Here is an 18,148-nt window from a genome sequence, read left to right on the forward strand (position 1 = left end):
CTAATTTCTCTGAGTCTTTGTTCCTTTATTTGTGGAGTGAGGGGGATTTTGCGTTATTGGGAGGATTAAAAACAATATTTTAAAGTAGCTTGTACAACACTTTCACATATTGGGTACTAAAAATAATAGCTATTATTGTTTCTTAACAATTATCCTCAATGAAAAGTAGTTAAAAAACTCTAACTGTTGTGACCAAATAAGACTTCAAAGACAAATATTTGAGCTAAACTTTGAAGAAGAAATAGGATATCAGTACACACTTTAAAAAAAAGTCTGTATACAATTGATTAAACAGTAATTTGATCAAGTCAATGCACTTGGCTCAAAAAGGGGATCTAGATGGGAAGGAAGTTAGAATAAGTTGCCACCCTTCCTCTTTTAATCTTACAAGTTCTTTGCTATCAAATGAAGGATAATAACTGAGCAAAATAGACTTAGAGCAAGCCTTACCTTAGAATACCATTACTTTCTCAACATCTCAAAGAAAATGATTCTTTCCCAGTCAATATTTCTATTTTGTCCACTCCCCATCCCAAACAAAACAAAACAGTAGCCACAAAAATATTCAAGAGCTTCTTGCAAATTATGTAAATATAACAAATATAAAGTATCACTTAAACACTCTTGAGTCCACTGCTTCAATATATTCTTTATTAACTCTTTAAAAGTTTCCTATGTCCCAAAAAATAGAACTGAAGCCAAGTGTGTTTATCCCTCAAAGGGCCCTTGCCCATGGCAAAATTAGCATTTGGCTATACTTGCTACAAATATCTATTTCAAAGAATTCCTCCCACAGAAATGAGCCAATGGTCTAATAAAACATTCCTGCCACAGTGGGGGAAAAACCTCTCCTGTAAGGAACAGCAAAACTAAAGATGTTAAATTAGGCTGGGTTTTCACTAAATAAGTGTTTGGTAAAGGTCTACCTCCTTCAGCTGCTCAATGATTGCTATGTTTGACCGTTACATGCAAATATGCTGAGTGGCACTTAAGATTTTTAGTTTCAATGCAAAAGTTCTTCAGGATCATACATGTTGTGTGGAAACAGGAATACTAAAACAGGAATCAGAAAACTTGGATTCTAGCCCCACCTCTGGTAGGAGTTTGATGAAAATTATGTGGGTCTGTTTTTTCATCTGTAAACTCTTAAAAAGCTGAAATTGGCAGATCTGTAAAATCCCTTTCAGCTTTATACTGGGCATTGTTGCATTTCAAAACTGAAGAGTAAGCTAGCACCATCTAGTGGAATACAAGAAATTCACTAAGTATACAGTAGTGAAAAGCATTTCTACAAGCAAAATATCCAGAGCTTTATTTTATTTTACTTCATTAATTTTTTCTAGTGTTCCAAAGACAACATCGGGTAGCAAGTATTAAGCCAGGCACACTTCCCCTATGAGTCAAGACAGTAATCAAGCCTATGTGAAAATGTTGCATTATTTCAATATCTTTCATACTTATAATATTAGTGTCACTTTTCCAGAAAGCAGTATTATCTGAAAATAAAACATCAGGGGAAAAAAGTCTCTTAATACTTCTATTTACAATGGTATTTTCTAGGAATGTATCACCTGAAATTTATAAATTAACAAATTAATTGCTGGCATTAAAGAAAGGTGTTTTTTCAGATTAAAGTTTTCTTCACGTAGCAGAGATAGAAGCTTCATGAATGAGAAGACAAAAATAATTATTTGCTCTTACACATCAACATCATACTTATTTTCATTTTTACTCAATATTCAATAAATGAAATACAGCAATTTATTCCCATTCTCTTTTCTCTATGTAAATATCACTAGATGATCTTGGTAAAAGTCAGGATACTCATTTGTTTTGCTTATTGCTGCATCCTCAGCAATATTCTAGTACTGTGTTCTAGTGCCTGGAAAAGTGCTTACACATAGTAGGTGCTCAATAAATTTGCTCATTAACAAATTTATTAATCAATAAACCTTAAAATCATTACTTTTTTCTGCATAAAGAGTTTTAATATACTCTAATAAAATAGTAATAATCTTAAATGTTAAATTCATATCTTTTGGAGAGGCAGTGGAATGAGGGAATTAAAAAATCAGATACTAGGGATAGAATGCTGAGTTTCAAATCCTGGCTCTATCATTTACTAATTTATCTTAGATAATTTATTTAACCTCTCTGTGCCTCAATTATTACCGGAGTGGGGGGGGGGGAGCATTTAATAGTAACTAACTCGTAGCGTTTATAGGAAAAGCAAATGAGTTAAACGTATGTAGTACATAAATATATGGTGGTTTAAAAAAGTTATCTATTGCTATATTTATTATATTAAGTTGTATTTTTTTCTGTAAGAAAATGTATAAAATAATTTCGTCATATGGCATGAATTTTTTCAGATTAATTTACTTTCAGGATGTTTCTCTTAAAAAGTCAATAAAATCCAACATAAAAATGGAAGGAACAAAGAAAACTAGATTATAAATTATAAATCACCTACTTTTCATTTGCTTTGGCTATTTGTTAAAAAATGAAGTCAAAAATACTACCTCAAAATATGAAAAACTTCTCACAGATATTCAACATCCATTCAAGGAATGTTTTTCCATATTACTTCTGGAAAACAAAATGTTTTGCCAATTTTACCTGAAACTTACTTATGGGAAATTTCAGGCAAAAGAAAGCATGAAATATCAGAATGATATCATAACCTTAAAATTTAAACTGTAAATCACCCAAATTAAATTGACTTATAAAAGATAGTACAGGAAAAAAGAACTTCCAGAGGAAAAAAAACAGAAAACATTTTAGATTATAAAAAGTATGATAAAATCTGTTGTCTGATTAAAATAAATCCATATTTAAAATTATCAACTAAAGTGAAGCTTCAAAAGTTAAAATTAAGCAATTATTTTGACATTCAAAATATGCAAGAATAACTCCAGATCAAATCAAAATATTCTATAATCAAAAACGTGCTACCCAAATAGAACCAATTATAAAAAATAATATTAAAATGTTATGTGGTAGTCTTTAAATTAGCCACAGCACACAATATGTTTAAACATTAAATTAAACATAATTTTTACTAAATTAAAAATACATAATTAACTTTACATAACTTTCAATGTATAGAATTACATTTTATTTAAGTTGTTACTTTTAAAAAGTATACTTTACATTGTGTTTCTATTTCTGTAATTAAACAGTTTCATTAGAATGGAAAACATTTAGCATAAATAACTTCAAATGAATTGCCTTAAACAGACTGACACAGTTCCTATTCTGATTCACTTAAGTGGAATGAAATTCAAATAAAAATGTGCATTAATGTTTTCTAATAAAAAGTAATGAAAGCTAATCCTACATATTAGCTACTGCAATAACTACAGCTTAGTAAGAATTGGGAACAAATTAAACTTGAAACTACAAATGTAGAATACATGGTATTGCTTCCAATTTTATTTCACCTCCTTAAGAAATATTATAGCATGGAATAGTAACCTATTAACTTATAAACACAAATCTATCTTTGTGCCCCTTCATAAGAGTTCTTAGCATCAATACATCATTGAAAGACAAAATCTATGCTTTTCCTTTAGCTCAACCAGAATCTCTGTAAGCAGTTCCTGAAGATGAAAAACAGACTCAAAACAGTCTTCAGAAAATCTACTTTTTCATGTACACTCTTCTCACACTCAATAAATACAGTGTTTTCATTGTACCCAACAGACAGCAAAGATGTCTTTTACCTTATTTGCTCTGTACTACATAAAGATACCTCAAGTACATCAATTAATACTATGGCAGTTTCCACATAAATCTTGCAGATATCCTATCCCAGGAAATCCACTGGTTACAAGAAATCCCATACAGCCCTGCTGGCAATGAAAATGAAGTGAATGGGAGGTGAAGCATTTCTTCTCACAATCAGCCTTTTTCTTTTTTTTAAGCTTGCTTCAGTGTGTGCCAATATAGCAACATGCATTATCAATGCACTTGCCTTCATTCCAACAACAACAAAATTATTTCTGTCTTTTAAACTGAAATTTTAAAATAAAAAATTGTATCAAAAGTATCACTATTTCCATACAGAAGAAAATATGAGTAGTCCCAAAGCAAGCAGCACAGACACACAGGCAAATAAACACATTAAAGAATATTACACATTTTATTTTCAAAAGTGTGCCTTGAAATGTCTGTAAAAGCTTGCTTTGTGAAAACAACTATAATTTTCCCATATTAAAAAAAAAAAATCAGAGATGACGGTGACTGCCTTGATCCAACTTTCCCCATAACTCCTCTAGAAATTCATAACAAACAACAATAAATAAAAATACCCCAATCTATCATATTTCCAGTGTAAATGGGAGAGGAAGAAATTACAAGCTGAATTTTTCTAAGTGGGGTAGTTAAGTATCCATGACCAACACAATCCAGGCTAAATCCACACTGGTACAGAAGGAATCCCATGGAAACTGGATGGATAAATAAGAAATGGAGGTGCTCCAGTGGTGGAAGAACCCAGGTAATATCAACAAGGCATTCTTCCAGAAAGGGAACATCATCCCAAGTGGGATGACAGTACTAACACCAAGGATGTAAGTTGAATTACAAATGCAAATGGCCATGCTCTATATGAAACAAAAACATTTAAAATTGGATCAAAAAATAAAACCCAAATCTATGCTGTGTATAAGTACACACCTAAAACAAAGTGTTTCTAAAGTTTTGTGGGTTTTTGTTTTTTTATGGCCAAGTAGGCAAATACAAACAAACAAAAAAATGTTGTCAGGCAAGGTAGAATTTAGTCTCAAAACATTAAAGAGACAAAGAAGGACACATAGATAACACAGTTAAGAATATCTACAAAACAGGGCGCCTGGGTGGCTCAGTTGGTTAAGCGACTGCCTTCGGCTCAGGTCATGATCCCGGAGTCCCGGGATCGAGTCCCACATCGGGCTCCCTGCTCGGCGGGGAGTCTGCTTCTCCCTCTAACCCTTCCCCCTCTTGCGCTCTCTCTCTCACTCTCTCTCTCTCTCTAATAAATAAATTTAAAAAAAAATCTTTAAAAAAAAAAAAAGAATATCTACAAAACAGCATGGAGCAACACTCAAAAAATGGAAACCAAAGGATATATAAAATATATAAAAATATATATACAAAAAGAAATAGGCTGATTAATAATAAACATATTTATACCAGCTCAACTCAGTCTATGAAGATCTAAAACAAATGATCACCAAGGTAGATCATAAAGATAAAAATATAAACTCTATATTCCAATTAAAAACACAATGACCTCTTTTCACGTACACATGAAACATTCCTGAAAATTGACCATATATTAGAAAATCACAATAAGTTCCAAAAAGCAGAAATGGCACAAAGATAATTCTCTCACTATAATGCAATAAAACTAAAAAGAATAACAGCAACAACACAAAATGGTCTTATCATACAGAAATTTTAAATCTTAGCTAAAAGGCAAAATACGTCATAAAATTGTAGAACTGATGAAAACACAGAAGTTACGGACGAAGCAGTGCTCACAGAAAAATTTATAGACTTAAGTATTTATGTTAACAAGAGTGAAAAAGAATAAAATTTTTTTTTAAGGATTTTATTTATTTATTTGACAGAGAGAGACACAGCGAGAAAGGGAACACGAGCAGGGGGAGTGGGAGCGGGAGAAGCAGGCTCCCCGCCAAGCAGGGAGCCTGATGCGGAACTCGATCCCAGGACCCTGGGATCATGACCTGAGCTGAAGGCAGACGCTTAACCGACTGAGCCACCCAGGCATCCCAAGAATAAAAATTTTTTAAAAATTAAATATTTAACTCAGAAATAGAAGGAACAAAATAATAGAAGAAAAGTGGAAGAAACTGGCATTAATGTGTATTAGTGGTAGGAGTGCAAAATCGTTTAACCCATAAAATGTGCCTGGCACTATTTTCCTAAATTACAGATGTCCTTTGCACCAGCAATATACATTGCAGAAAATTAATCTAAAGATATAACTGGTAAAGTATAAAATGATAAAAGTATCAGATTACTTATTATGGCAAATGTGGAAGACCGGAAACCATCCAATGTTGATCAATCAGGAACCAGTGGAATAAAACCTGATTGATCCACAAAATCGAAGACTATGAAGCCATGGAAAAAGAATGCTCTGAACTCCATAACATGTTGTTAAGTGAAAAAAAAGCAAGATAAAGGACAGTACTTAAAATATTCTATATTCTATATTTTAATCCTAGAATTAGGATTAGTATATATGCATATATTTCTTAGATATATGTGTATATATATTTGTATGTACAAACATACACATAAGTGATACATATCTTATTAAATACATATATAGATGTTATATGTGCATATATACAAAAACATCTATATATAAAAGTATATCGGAGAACAGAGTGAAAAGGACAGGGATGAAAGATCAATCTCTTTGAGTATGCCTTTTTAAATGTAGTTTGGCTTTGAAACATATATTTGTTTTATATATCAAAAATAAAATTAAATCAAATGGGAAAAGTGAACTTACTTCCACTACCCCATCTACTCCCATCCCACTCCCTGAAATTTCAGTCCAGACCATGTTTCCTAATAATTTTAGGATGAGGAAAAAAATAAATAAATAAATTTTAGGATGAGGAGGTAGAAAAGATAGTACCTTTTAGGTGTCCAAAAATTTAAGCTATTAGTATTGTACCAGAGTTAAATTTTTATCTAGTTCCTGACTTTTTAGCAATCCTTAATAATTCATTAACCATTATTTAAGCTCCTATCAAGTCCCTTGAGAATCTCACAAATTTAAATAAAAAATAACAGAATTTTAAGCCAGGTAGTAAGAAATATAATGAGATTTTTACTTTAGAATTATCACACTGCTAACAGTATAGTGGTAAGTTGAAGTTGAGTTTCAGTAGGAAGAAGAGAGAAGTTGGGTACTAAAAAATGAAAGCATGAACAGAATACTTTCACAAAACTTGACAGCAAAGGGTAAGAGAGATGAGGCTATGGTAGAAGTAAATGGCAAAGGAACTGTTTCACATATGACAGGTGATTAAGCATCAGAGGAGACTGACAATTATATTTATAGAAAACAGGACTGGCCTTAAGAAAAGACATTTTCATTGCTGAATTATATGGATTATAAAGTATGAGGGTGGAAACAGATATAGATAAATAGGGATACAGATACACAGATGGAGAGATGGAAAAGATTAGGGAGATTCAAACCGATGAATTCTTTCTTTCATGCCTTATCTAAAAAAGGAAAGGTTAGTACAAGCAGTGTAGAAAGCAAGGAAAGGAGTGATGACAGGGATTTTTAGGAAACAGATATGACAGTTTCTAAGTGCAGAAAGCACAAAATCCATAAAAATATGATGGCACAGAACCAGGGTATTATAGTCTCCAGTAGAGCTCAGATGACCACTAGTTAGAAAAAAAGGAATAGGTTAGTGAATATACTAATTTAAGGAGCCACTGATAACTAGCCATTTGCCAGTGGTGAGAGCATATTTCCTTTATATATACTAAAAATAATCTTATTTCTTTCATGCATTTGGATAAAAGATTAAATAAGTATGGCATAAATAAAATAATTAATAATGGCGGCCTATTCTTGAAAAGGAATAAATGAAACAAAATGTAATCATGAGAAATAAATGTCAATAAATTCAAATTCCCTTGTTCTTACCAATTCGAGTGATTTTATTATGTGAGAGTTCAAGATTTTGGATATTAGTACAGCCATCCAAACCATGAAAAGAAGTCAGTTGATTTTTATTAAGAAGAACAACACAGAGATTTTCCAAATTTTCACAATTGATAGTCTCAATATGGTTTTCCTAAGACAAAGAACAAATGTCATTAGTTTTAGTTCAACAACTTATTAATGGAACATTTAAAGCTTACAAAAAGAGGAAGGATGAGAGAGGATCTCCAAGTAAATAACTGAATCTCTGACTTTTAAGGCAAATATGCAGAATGTTATACTATCTAGATGAAAATATTAAGTAACCTAATAATTAACTGATTTTATATTTATTAATCTTTGAAAATACAGAAAATACAGAAGATCATGTAACAAAAGATTTCAAACAATCTAAATGAACAAAAATGAACACTAGGTCATAGTTGCTTTAAAACTGTTACAGAAACCAAACACTGAAAAAGTTGAAATCTCCCTATTTCCCCTTCCTCAGTCCCTTTTGCTCCCTTTCTCTCCAAAGAACACCAATATTGTGAATTAGGTATGAATCTCATGTACAGTTTTATACTTTTACTACACATACATATCTCTGCAATATATAATATTGGTTTCAGTGTCAAGATCATGTCTAGGATGTAACAGCAATTTTATTTTTTAAGACCTCAGAAAAATAAATAGGCTTTTAAGAATCTTGTGTGTAGTCCCACGGCATCCCTCTCAAAAATATTTATAAGCATAGCCATTGTCTAATGGAGGGAACTTAATAAGAAGCATAAGAAATCCACAAAGTTTTCAAAGAAAATCATGTTGGTGGAAACACGGACTGTGTGAACTGAAAAGAATGTAAGTCAAATGAAAAGAAGCTTCTAGCCTACCCGCCCCCCACCCCACCCCATCTACTATGGGAAACGAAACAGGCTCAGGAAAATTCTCAGCTGCAAATAGTACATCTTATGGAAAAAGAAGTATTCCTTGAAAATGTCAAAACCCCAGTGGGCAGAACCAAGGGTCATAGAAAACCATTTTCATTGAGCAGAACCGAGTCCTTATTAAGGAAATGATATGTGCTCAGCTATGGAATAGGGACACCATGAGCTTCTTATTTTCTTTCATTGTGAATGGGAATAGCTATTGTAATTAATCAAGCCTATCTCACCACTGTATGTGAGTGTGTGTGTGTGTGGGCGGGGGAACAGGAGGAGAGAAGATACTTTTCATTTTATCTCACAGATCTCTGAGTTGAAAGAACTCTATCTGAGCAGATCATTTCCACTTGGATCTGATTTAGAAGAGGAAATTTTGTTTTTCAAGTCTAAGTCTGACGCCACAAGATGATGAGACTTGGAGGTCTCTGGAACATGAGTGTATTTTGAATGTGGGAAGGATGTGACTCCTTAGGAGCCAGAGGGTAGATTGTGGTAGACTGTTACTTTGATAGGCCCCAATAAACCTCACAACCCAATATGCACAAATCCACCCAGCTCCCTCCCACACAAAGTCAGGTTTGGCCAATAGAACATTAGCTAGCATGATGCCAGCAGATGCTTGATAAACACTTGCATATTGGAGCTTGTCTTTTTGGAATGCTCACTCTTGGGATTAGGTCACTCTGTAGAGAAGCCCCAAAATGGAAGAGACAGAGACACAGACACAGAGAGAGAGAGAAAGAGAGAGAAGGAAAGAAAGAGAGATTGAAATTCTAACCTCCCAAGGCACCAGACAAATAAGGCATTTTGGACATTCCAGCCCCCACTTCAAATTACGTAAAAGACCCAGGCAACAAAACACGAAGCAGAAGACCCAGACAAGCCTGGCCTCAATTCATGGCTGGCCCACAGAACCATGAGCAATTAAATTGGTGGTTGTTTTAATTTACTGAGTAATGTCATTTGTCATACAGCAAAAAGTAACAAAGACAATAACTACATCATCTGCAAATAGAGATAAGTGATTTTCCAGGCCATACTTCCTAATCCTCTTTCCTCAATGGTTCTCACAAATTTTGTTTGATCCTTGACATCTTTAGAACCCAAGTTACAGGTTAACATAGTAACTATTTCTTCAAAATTGTCATTGCTGAAATATAAACATAAATCCATTTTCTATTTTATTATAGGATAAACAATGAGGAGAACAGGGACATACCTGGGCATCAATGTGCTTCAGGTTTTTGCAGTTACTCAGGCTGTGCAAAGAAATCAACCCACAGCGTCGAAGAGACAAAAACTGAAGATTTGGACACTCTGCTAGTGTGGAGAGACTACAACCTGGCAAATCTTGAAATGTAACTGTTGTGACCTACAGAATTCAAGAAAATGGGAGTACATAACATTATCTAACAATAATGAATATAAACTATATCAGCCTTGCAAAATTCTTTTTAAAAATTCATCAAAAAAACTAATGATATATACTGAAAATTGCATTTGTTAACAATTCACTTTCAATTAATCTATCTGGGCCTCCTTTGTTCCTCACATAGAAAGGCAAAATAATGCTATCATCCATGACCAATTCAAGTTCAAAAGTAATATGCATAGAAGCAATAATATAACCATCTATTAGCTCACTCGCTGATTTTTCACCAAATTCACTTTCTGTGTGAATTATTTTGGCACTGTTTTCAAGATTGTACTACATAAATGCTTAAGATCTGTGTTTGACAGTATCCTAAGAATACCTGGATACTAACAGGAGCCACAATATGTCAGGGGGTAGATTCTGTGTCCAACCTGCCATGATTTAATTAAAATGGCTCAACTACCTTCCAAAAACAAAGAAAGTTTGAGAAATTATAGAACCTGTAATAAATAGGACCATGCAATAATAATTAAACCATATAATAAAAATAGCTTTCTATTACAAGTCTGCTGGTGTGAATCATTCCTTACTGGTATGAATCATTCCTTACTGTTGAATAATGTAATATACCTAGAGCATATAGAATCTGTAATATAACATAGCATGAATGGTATTTTTTTCTGTATTTTCAAACACTTTGAAGACCATATTATGAGATTTCTTATTATTGAAATATCACTGTGGACTCAATACTTCACAAAGCTTTTTTCTTAAAGAATTTTTCTACTGTTTTGGTTTTAGTCTTTTTAACTAAAGAAAATTCAGTATCAAAGAATGTACTCAACTCTACAGTATATATAGTAAGGACTACACTTATAGTTGCACAAGAATATGTCAGATAACAGGAATAGTTTCAGATTACTGAAAAGAACTCTACTTATTAAACTCAAGAGCTCTAATATAAAGAAAATGGCAGAGAAATAAATATAGTATGTTGGTTCTTCACTATAATTAAGTCCATGCACTGAAATAACTATATATGTTAAGGGGCGCCTGGGTGGCTCAGTCGTTGAGCGTCTGCCTTCGGCTCAGGTCATGATCGAGCCCTGCATCGGGCTCCCTGCTCGGCGGCAGGCCTGCTTCTCCCTCTTCCACCCCCCCCCACTTGTGTTTCCTCTCTCTCGCTGTATCTCTCTCTGTCAAATAAATAAATAAATAAATAAATAAATCTTAAAAACTATATATGTTAAATCATTTTATAGTAAGAATACTTTCATATTGTCATATCAAAAATCCTAAGGCCGGGTTTCCCATGTACTGAAAAACAATTTTAATATTATTAGCTTTATAGGAAGAGTCTAGTATATATCATACTGAAACAGAAATTTAAAAAATGTTCTACTGAAATTGAAAGCATTATTGCTTCAGAAAAGGCTAGAAAAAGTAAGAGTCTTAAGTACAGTAACTCCTCTTCATTCGGTCATTTCCTGTGCACTAAATTAAACTAAAAGTTTCAAATTTACATATTTATGTAAGTGAATGGGAAGACCATATGTTCCTGGAGATATAAAGAAGGGATTAAGTCCACTCCTTGGCTTTGAGTAGAAAAAGTAATAAACAATATTTTTCAAACTTCAGGTGAATAAGTTTCTCATTTCATAATTATTTCAGAAATTTCTCAGTTATTCATAGTCTAAAATTACTTTTGAAGCAAATGTATATTTTATGGTTTTTCAGAAAGAAAAATATTCATCCATTTGTGTCAAGAAAACCACTGTGTATTACCCATTTAATTTGTCCACAAAGAGAACCTATAAATTCTGTAACTGGGAAGCTAGCTGTATACTAACAAGTGAACACGCTATTTAGAACTAAGCACTTAAAAACCAAAAACTCCACAACTGTAGCTTTATAGTAACAAATGCTCCTCTACCTTCTAATTTATATTATCCTGCCTGACGTAATCATATGCTGCTTAAAGTCACCTATGTAAACGGTTACGTTCTAGTTTTTATGATGTGGTAATTTCTCTAGCTTAGTTTAATTACAGTATAGGAGTGACAAACACTGCAGCGTCCTTATTAATGGTATCTACTTTTGAATATAAGGCATTTCATAATATTTCCTCCTCCCTTTTATGGAAGATTTTTAAAATTTCCTTATGGTACAGTAATTTATTATCTATCTTACCCTTGGTTTTTCCAAACATATGAGATCAAAATTAATTTTTATATTAATCATTTATGGATACATGCATGACAGTAACCATATAAATAAAGCTGCTTTATGCTCCAAATATTAAGGTCAATATAGAATTAGTACTCACAATGTGTTCATCACTGCATGGGCAGCCTGAAAAAGAGCAACTGGAGCATAGTGGATGTTCACTAAATGCTTCAGAAATAAATGAATGATAAACTGCCCTATGGCAAAACTAAAGTGTAGCATTCATAGTTTCTTTCCTTAATAAAGGGTAATATAAAGATATTTCAAAAACTAATATTTTCTTGAAAATGAACTGTTCTACCTATAGAACTTATGACTCGTTCATTATATTTTAATAAAAGATAACAAATCAATTTATTACTTAATCATCTATATTTCCCTAAATCCTTGACAGATCATGGTACATAAAATGACCTAAAATAGCTATGTAATTTTAGAGATTTCACTTTCAATTATTCTTGAGTTCAATACAAGGACTGCCAGTCCTTTATGGTAAACTGTAATTACAAAAATAGGGAAAGCAGTGACTCTTGGTTTTGCTTTTTGCAGAACATCTGTTCAGTGATAAAATCTTAAATCTCTTCAATCTGAAGAAATAATACTTTAAAAATCAGCTGCAAAGAGACTGAATCTGAGGTATGATTACTAGATTAAATGAAGCAGACTCTAACTTCTAGTAGCTCATGTACCATTACAGTACCAGTTTATTACAATTTGCCTTGTATAAGGGACGTGAGACATTCTTATCTAAAAGTTAATCAACAGCTAAAATGTTATCCTTCATGCCATGTTATAAAGCCATATTAAAAAATCCTTAAGTTCAGTACCTTTTTTATGATTATTTAAAGCAAGTTATCATTAGTAGCAAGATAGCAAAAATAAAACAAAAATGAATTAGAACACTAAAACTAGAAAAAATACATATATTAGTTGTCAAGAATCTTTGCTTGAGATCCAAGTTTGACAACAGACTAGACTATATTCATCACATATGTTATTTTAAAATTCAACAATCCTATCCAATAGATATTGTTCTTCCCAGTTTATAGAAGACAAAACTGAAGCTCAAAAAGGTCAAGCACCTTGCCCAACAACCAGTAAATGGCAGAAATAAAATCAGGACCCCGATCTTACTTGATACAGGGCTTGTTAGTACTTTATTGAATTATACTCAAATAATTTTTACATTAATTTCCTTTTTAATTAATAGAGTCTAAATTGTGAAGCTAGCAGTAATATGGAGATAAGATTAACATTCAGTTGGACTTATTTATTCATCCATTTGTCCATCCTCCCACTCATCCACCCACAGTCAAGTAATGAAAACCACTATTGCCTGACAAATTGTAAAGAAGTATAGTCAAGAGGCACACCAGATTTCATGTGCTGAAGGCTGAAAGTGAGAGATTAATATAAGCAAAATGAATTCATCACTGGGTGAAATTCTAGAGGAGTAAACTCTTCTCTTCTAAAGGTCTTCTCTAGAAGGACCTTCCAAAGATGGCAGTGGATGATCAAGATAAGGATAAAGATGTGAAGCTAAGAGACTAGAAAATCAAAGTAAGAGAGTCATGGGTCAGTAGCAATAGTGAATAAAGACACCAATATAAACCATCTCCCAGGGTCATTACAAGATGGTATTTTATAACACTTCTGCATTTATAGACATATTCATAAATATTTTTCAACTTTATACTGTATACTTGATGCTTCAAAGAAAAATTAAATGTTCGAAATAATTGCTTGAGCAGTAGTCAGAGGATTACAGTGTCTTTTACAACTTTTCTAATCATATTAATCCATGGGCCAGCACCAACAGCATCAACCAAGGAGCACTGCAAAAGTGCAGAACATTGGGGCACCTGGGTAGCTCAGTCAGTTATGCGTCTGCCTTTGGCTCAGTTCACGATCTCAGGGTCCTGGGATGGGGCTCCACATCGAGCCCCACACTGAGCCTGGCATCAAGCTCTGCATGGGGCTCCGTGCTCAGCGGGGAGTCTGCTTCTCCCTCTCCCCCTCTTCGTTCTCTCTCTTTCTCTCTCAAATAAATAAAATCTTTTTTTTAAAAATGCAGAACATTGGGATTGGTCACCAGACCCAATGAATCAGAATTAGCATTTTAACAAATTCCCAGGTGATCTGTATACCCATTACAGTTGGCCAGGACTTGCTCTAAGAAGCAAAAGGAGTAATCCTTACTTTATGTATAATGACAAGAGTTTCACAAAAGGAACAGAGTGGATAGGAGAAGAAACACCAAGGAGACAGGTTCACACATCTTAACTCCCTCAGTGCTCTTCTCATTGAACAGAGCAGAGACCCACAATGAAAGAGAAGAGCACTGGTTTTACTAACTTCAGTTTACTTTAGAAACAAGTACACGATGAGCATGAAGCTGTCACTCAGGCCTAGCTCAAACAGATACGCATAGGAAAATTACCCAAAATAAAAGTTAGTAGCTAATGTTACCAATTCAGAAAGCCTGCACAACATCTTAGGGAAAGTAGAAAAAGAATGATTCCAGAGATAACGGAGCCAAGGGAAATAATTAATAGAAGAGCTATTGAGAGATTCTATGTGTAGCTCTACAGATCTGATGGATATGAAAATACATTGCCTAGGAAATAAAGGAACTTCAAAATAGTTCTTGTTCATTATACTGCTTTTTCACATCCCAGGGATCTCTTTAAAGCCCACTATCTTATTATCCTTTTAAAGAATACCGTGGGGCGCTGGGGTGGCTCAGTTGTTAAGTGTCTGCCTTAGGCTGAGGTCATGATCCCAGAGTCCTGGGATCGAGCCCCGCATCCCGCATTGAGCCCCGCATCCCACATTGAGCCCCGCATTGGGCTCTCTGCTCAGCGGGAAGCCTGCTTCTCCCTCTCCCACTCCCCCTGCTGGTGTTCCCTCTCTCGCTGTGTCTCTCTGTCAAATAATAAAAAATCTTAAAAAAAAAAAAAAAAGAATACCCTGGAGTCTTATTTACAGAAATTATCAAAATCTGTAGTAATGTATTTATTGGTATATTTATTTGTTTAAAGCCTTTTTATATACCAGTCAGTTCCATAATGCCAACGACTGGGTTTTCTTTTTGTCCCTTTAGTCCAACAATAAATATTGATCAATCATATGGAACAGATAAATATTTGCTGAGTGAATAAATTAAAAAATTGATATATATTAACATGAATGTTTCTTTTCCTAGGCATCTGTCTATATCAAAAAACTAAATACATTTTATTGAATACATTTCAGTTTCAGACCCTAGCCAGATACATGTATTTTAATCATAAGTCCTTTCTAGTGTTGTACTACTTGAAATATCCTTTCCTGTTTTTCTACCCATTTGTTAGTTTCTGTCTTTTTTTTTAATATTTTATTTATTTATTTGAGAAAGTGTGCACATGAGTGCACATGAGCAGGGGGAGGGACAGAGGGAGAGGGACAAGCAGACTCCCTGCTGAGCAGGGAGCCTAATGAGGGGCTTATCCCAATACCCTGGGATCATGACCTGAGCCTAAGGCAGAGCCTTAACAGGCTGAGCCACCCAGGCACCCGTTAGTTTTTGTGTTAATTTTGGTTGAAAATATGGGCTTTATAAACATAAAAGTTCATTGCAGTTGGTGATGATTATTTAAATTTCAGGCATATATGCGCCGTATTTATATAGCACATGACTAAATATGTTTCCAAATAGAAATTCTAGAGTCTTCTATCATGAGCCTTTCACAGCCCTTGTCAGGTACAGAGAAATCCACTTCATTCCAAAGGAGCCAGTAGGTGGTGTTGTGCCCAAGACACAGTTAGCAAACTAACTGAATGTCAATTTAGGAATTTCCTACTAAATTCCACACTAAATTCCCAGATGCCTCTACTCTTAGAAGCTTAATAATGGCTACAGGACCCTTGAACATGGCTTCAGGATATAAATCAAAGCTTTTTGTAGTGCTACACTGAGGGAGATACCTTGAAGAATTTTAATCAAGGAGATCTTTTAAATATATCTCCTCTCAAATGGGGCAATATTTCATTAGCAATGTCACCAATTAAGAGACAAAATTCTTGGATACAAAATATGTCTTCAACGTTTTAGAGAATCAGTTGTAATTGAATATGAAAAAGTATTATAAAGTTATAAAATACCTGCTGTAAAGTATTCCAAGGGCCACATCGAAGAATTTCTAGTGTATTCAAAGGGGGCATCATGTTGGCTGGGCATTTTATAGGTCTCTTCATCTTAACAATTTTCTTTTGTTGATTTTCCTTGAAAATTTCAAACCAAGGTTTAAATGATTTTATCCAAGCTAGCCTCTTTTCTTCAATAGAAGATAGAAGTGTTGGCTTTGGTAAAGAACAGGTCACAATACTTTTACATTCAGTTCTATTTTCATGATATTCTTCTGTGGTTTCTTTAGGTTTAGACTTAAGTGAGTTTACTTCTTTAAAAACTAAGGAGTTTTTTGCATTATAGCCCCCCAAATCTTCACGAAGAGCATTTCTACCAAAAATATAATCTTGCTCATTTATTTTGCCTTCTATATTTATCATGGAGTCACTGCTGTTAAAAATCGCATCACTACTCAGAGTATTGCCTTTTGGGATCTCCTCAGTTTTTTCTTTGGATTTTAAATCAATTTCTTTTTCTCGTAGTATTATATTTTCCTCTATAACTTCAGAATTTTCTAATTTTAGTGGTTGTTCCTTCACTGAAATCACTGAAATATTATTCTCTTCATATAATATCCCATTCTGTTCTGATAGCTCTTCTTTTTCTACTTTTTGTATCTTATTCTGTTGATTACCTTTGATTATTTTCTGTGCTTCATTGTTTTTTACCTTGTTAATTTCTTGATTATGTCCTACTATTATTATTTGGGTGTCTTGTCTCATATTCTCATTTTTGGCAGTTTTCACATTTTCCCCTTTTTGTATTTGAGGCTTTAATTCTTGCAGCTGAAACTGTTCTTTCACATTTTCTTTTAGATCTGGGTTTTCCAATTCAGTTTTTTTGTCTATATTTTCACATTTTCTTTCTTCCTTGACAATTTTTTCAGAACATTGTTTTTTTGGCAGGTTTTCATTTTTTACTTCAAATTCTGCCAAAATTGCCTGGTTTGTAATAGGATCTTTCAATTGCTCTTGTATTGATTCTTTTAGTACAAGCTGTCTACCGACACTTTCTGTCTTATTTGATTTTTCAAGTAGCCAGAGGGGAACATCTTCCCATTTCTTTGACTTTTCATCCCCTACCTTTTTGGCTATATCATCCTTATTCTTTGATGTATCTTCAACAGTTAAAAGTTTGATATTATATTCACGTTTCTTTAATGCTCTACTTATTATTAGCTGTTCGCCTGCATCTTGTCTTAATCTTAATTTTTCCTTGTTTAGTAGTTGCTCTTTTTCTCTTCTCATGATGTTCTTTTTTTCTTCATATTCTTTTTCTCTCCTCCTCCTTGCCTCCTGCTTCTGCTTTTTTATCTCTTCTTCTATCTTTTGTTCTTCCTCCAATCTTTTCCATTTTTCTTCTTCCATCTGTCGTATTTTTGCTTCCTTTTCTTTCCACTCTTGCACTTTCCTTTTCTTACTTTCTATTTGTTCTTTTATGATAGGGCCATATTTTTGGTAGGCCACAAATGCTTTATATTTAGCCTGAATTGTTACAGCTGCATTATGCTGCAGTTTTAATAAACGCATTTTTTCTTTTTCTTGTAGATCTTTAAATCGTGTTCTTTCTTCTTCCATTTGTAAATGCAAGTTTTTAATAAACTCCTAAAGTAAGATAAATAGTAGTCAGCATAAACTAAAGATGTCATTAAACTATCATCTAAAATATAGGCTGAAAACAAATAGTAAAATTGAAATCATAATGAAGTTGTTACAAAATTCACTTAGAAGAACTAAAGCCATTTATTT

General features: G+C 33.4%; 1 protein-coding gene across 1 annotated transcript in view; it reads right to left on the reverse strand.

Annotated features, from left to right (window-relative positions):
• LRRIQ1 (leucine rich repeats and IQ motif containing 1) overlaps positions 1-18,148 on the reverse strand; it is a 202,637-nt gene that overhangs the window by 166,222 nt on the left and 18,267 nt on the right. The window contains 3 exon segments of the mRNA XM_064590239.1: positions 7,691-7,841; positions 9,851-10,003; positions 16,376-18,004. Of these exon segments, the coding sequence (XP_064446309.1) occupies positions 7,691-7,841; positions 9,851-10,003; positions 16,376-18,004 (1,933 nt within the window).

The sequence above is a fragment of the Mirounga angustirostris genome, unplaced genomic scaffold (assembly GCF_029215605.1).
Source record: "Mirounga angustirostris isolate CCGP_5_RB_7025 unplaced genomic scaffold, mMirAng1.0.hap1 SCAF_5, whole genome shotgun sequence".
Lineage (NCBI taxonomy): Eukaryota > Metazoa > Chordata > Mammalia > Carnivora > Phocidae > Mirounga > Mirounga angustirostris.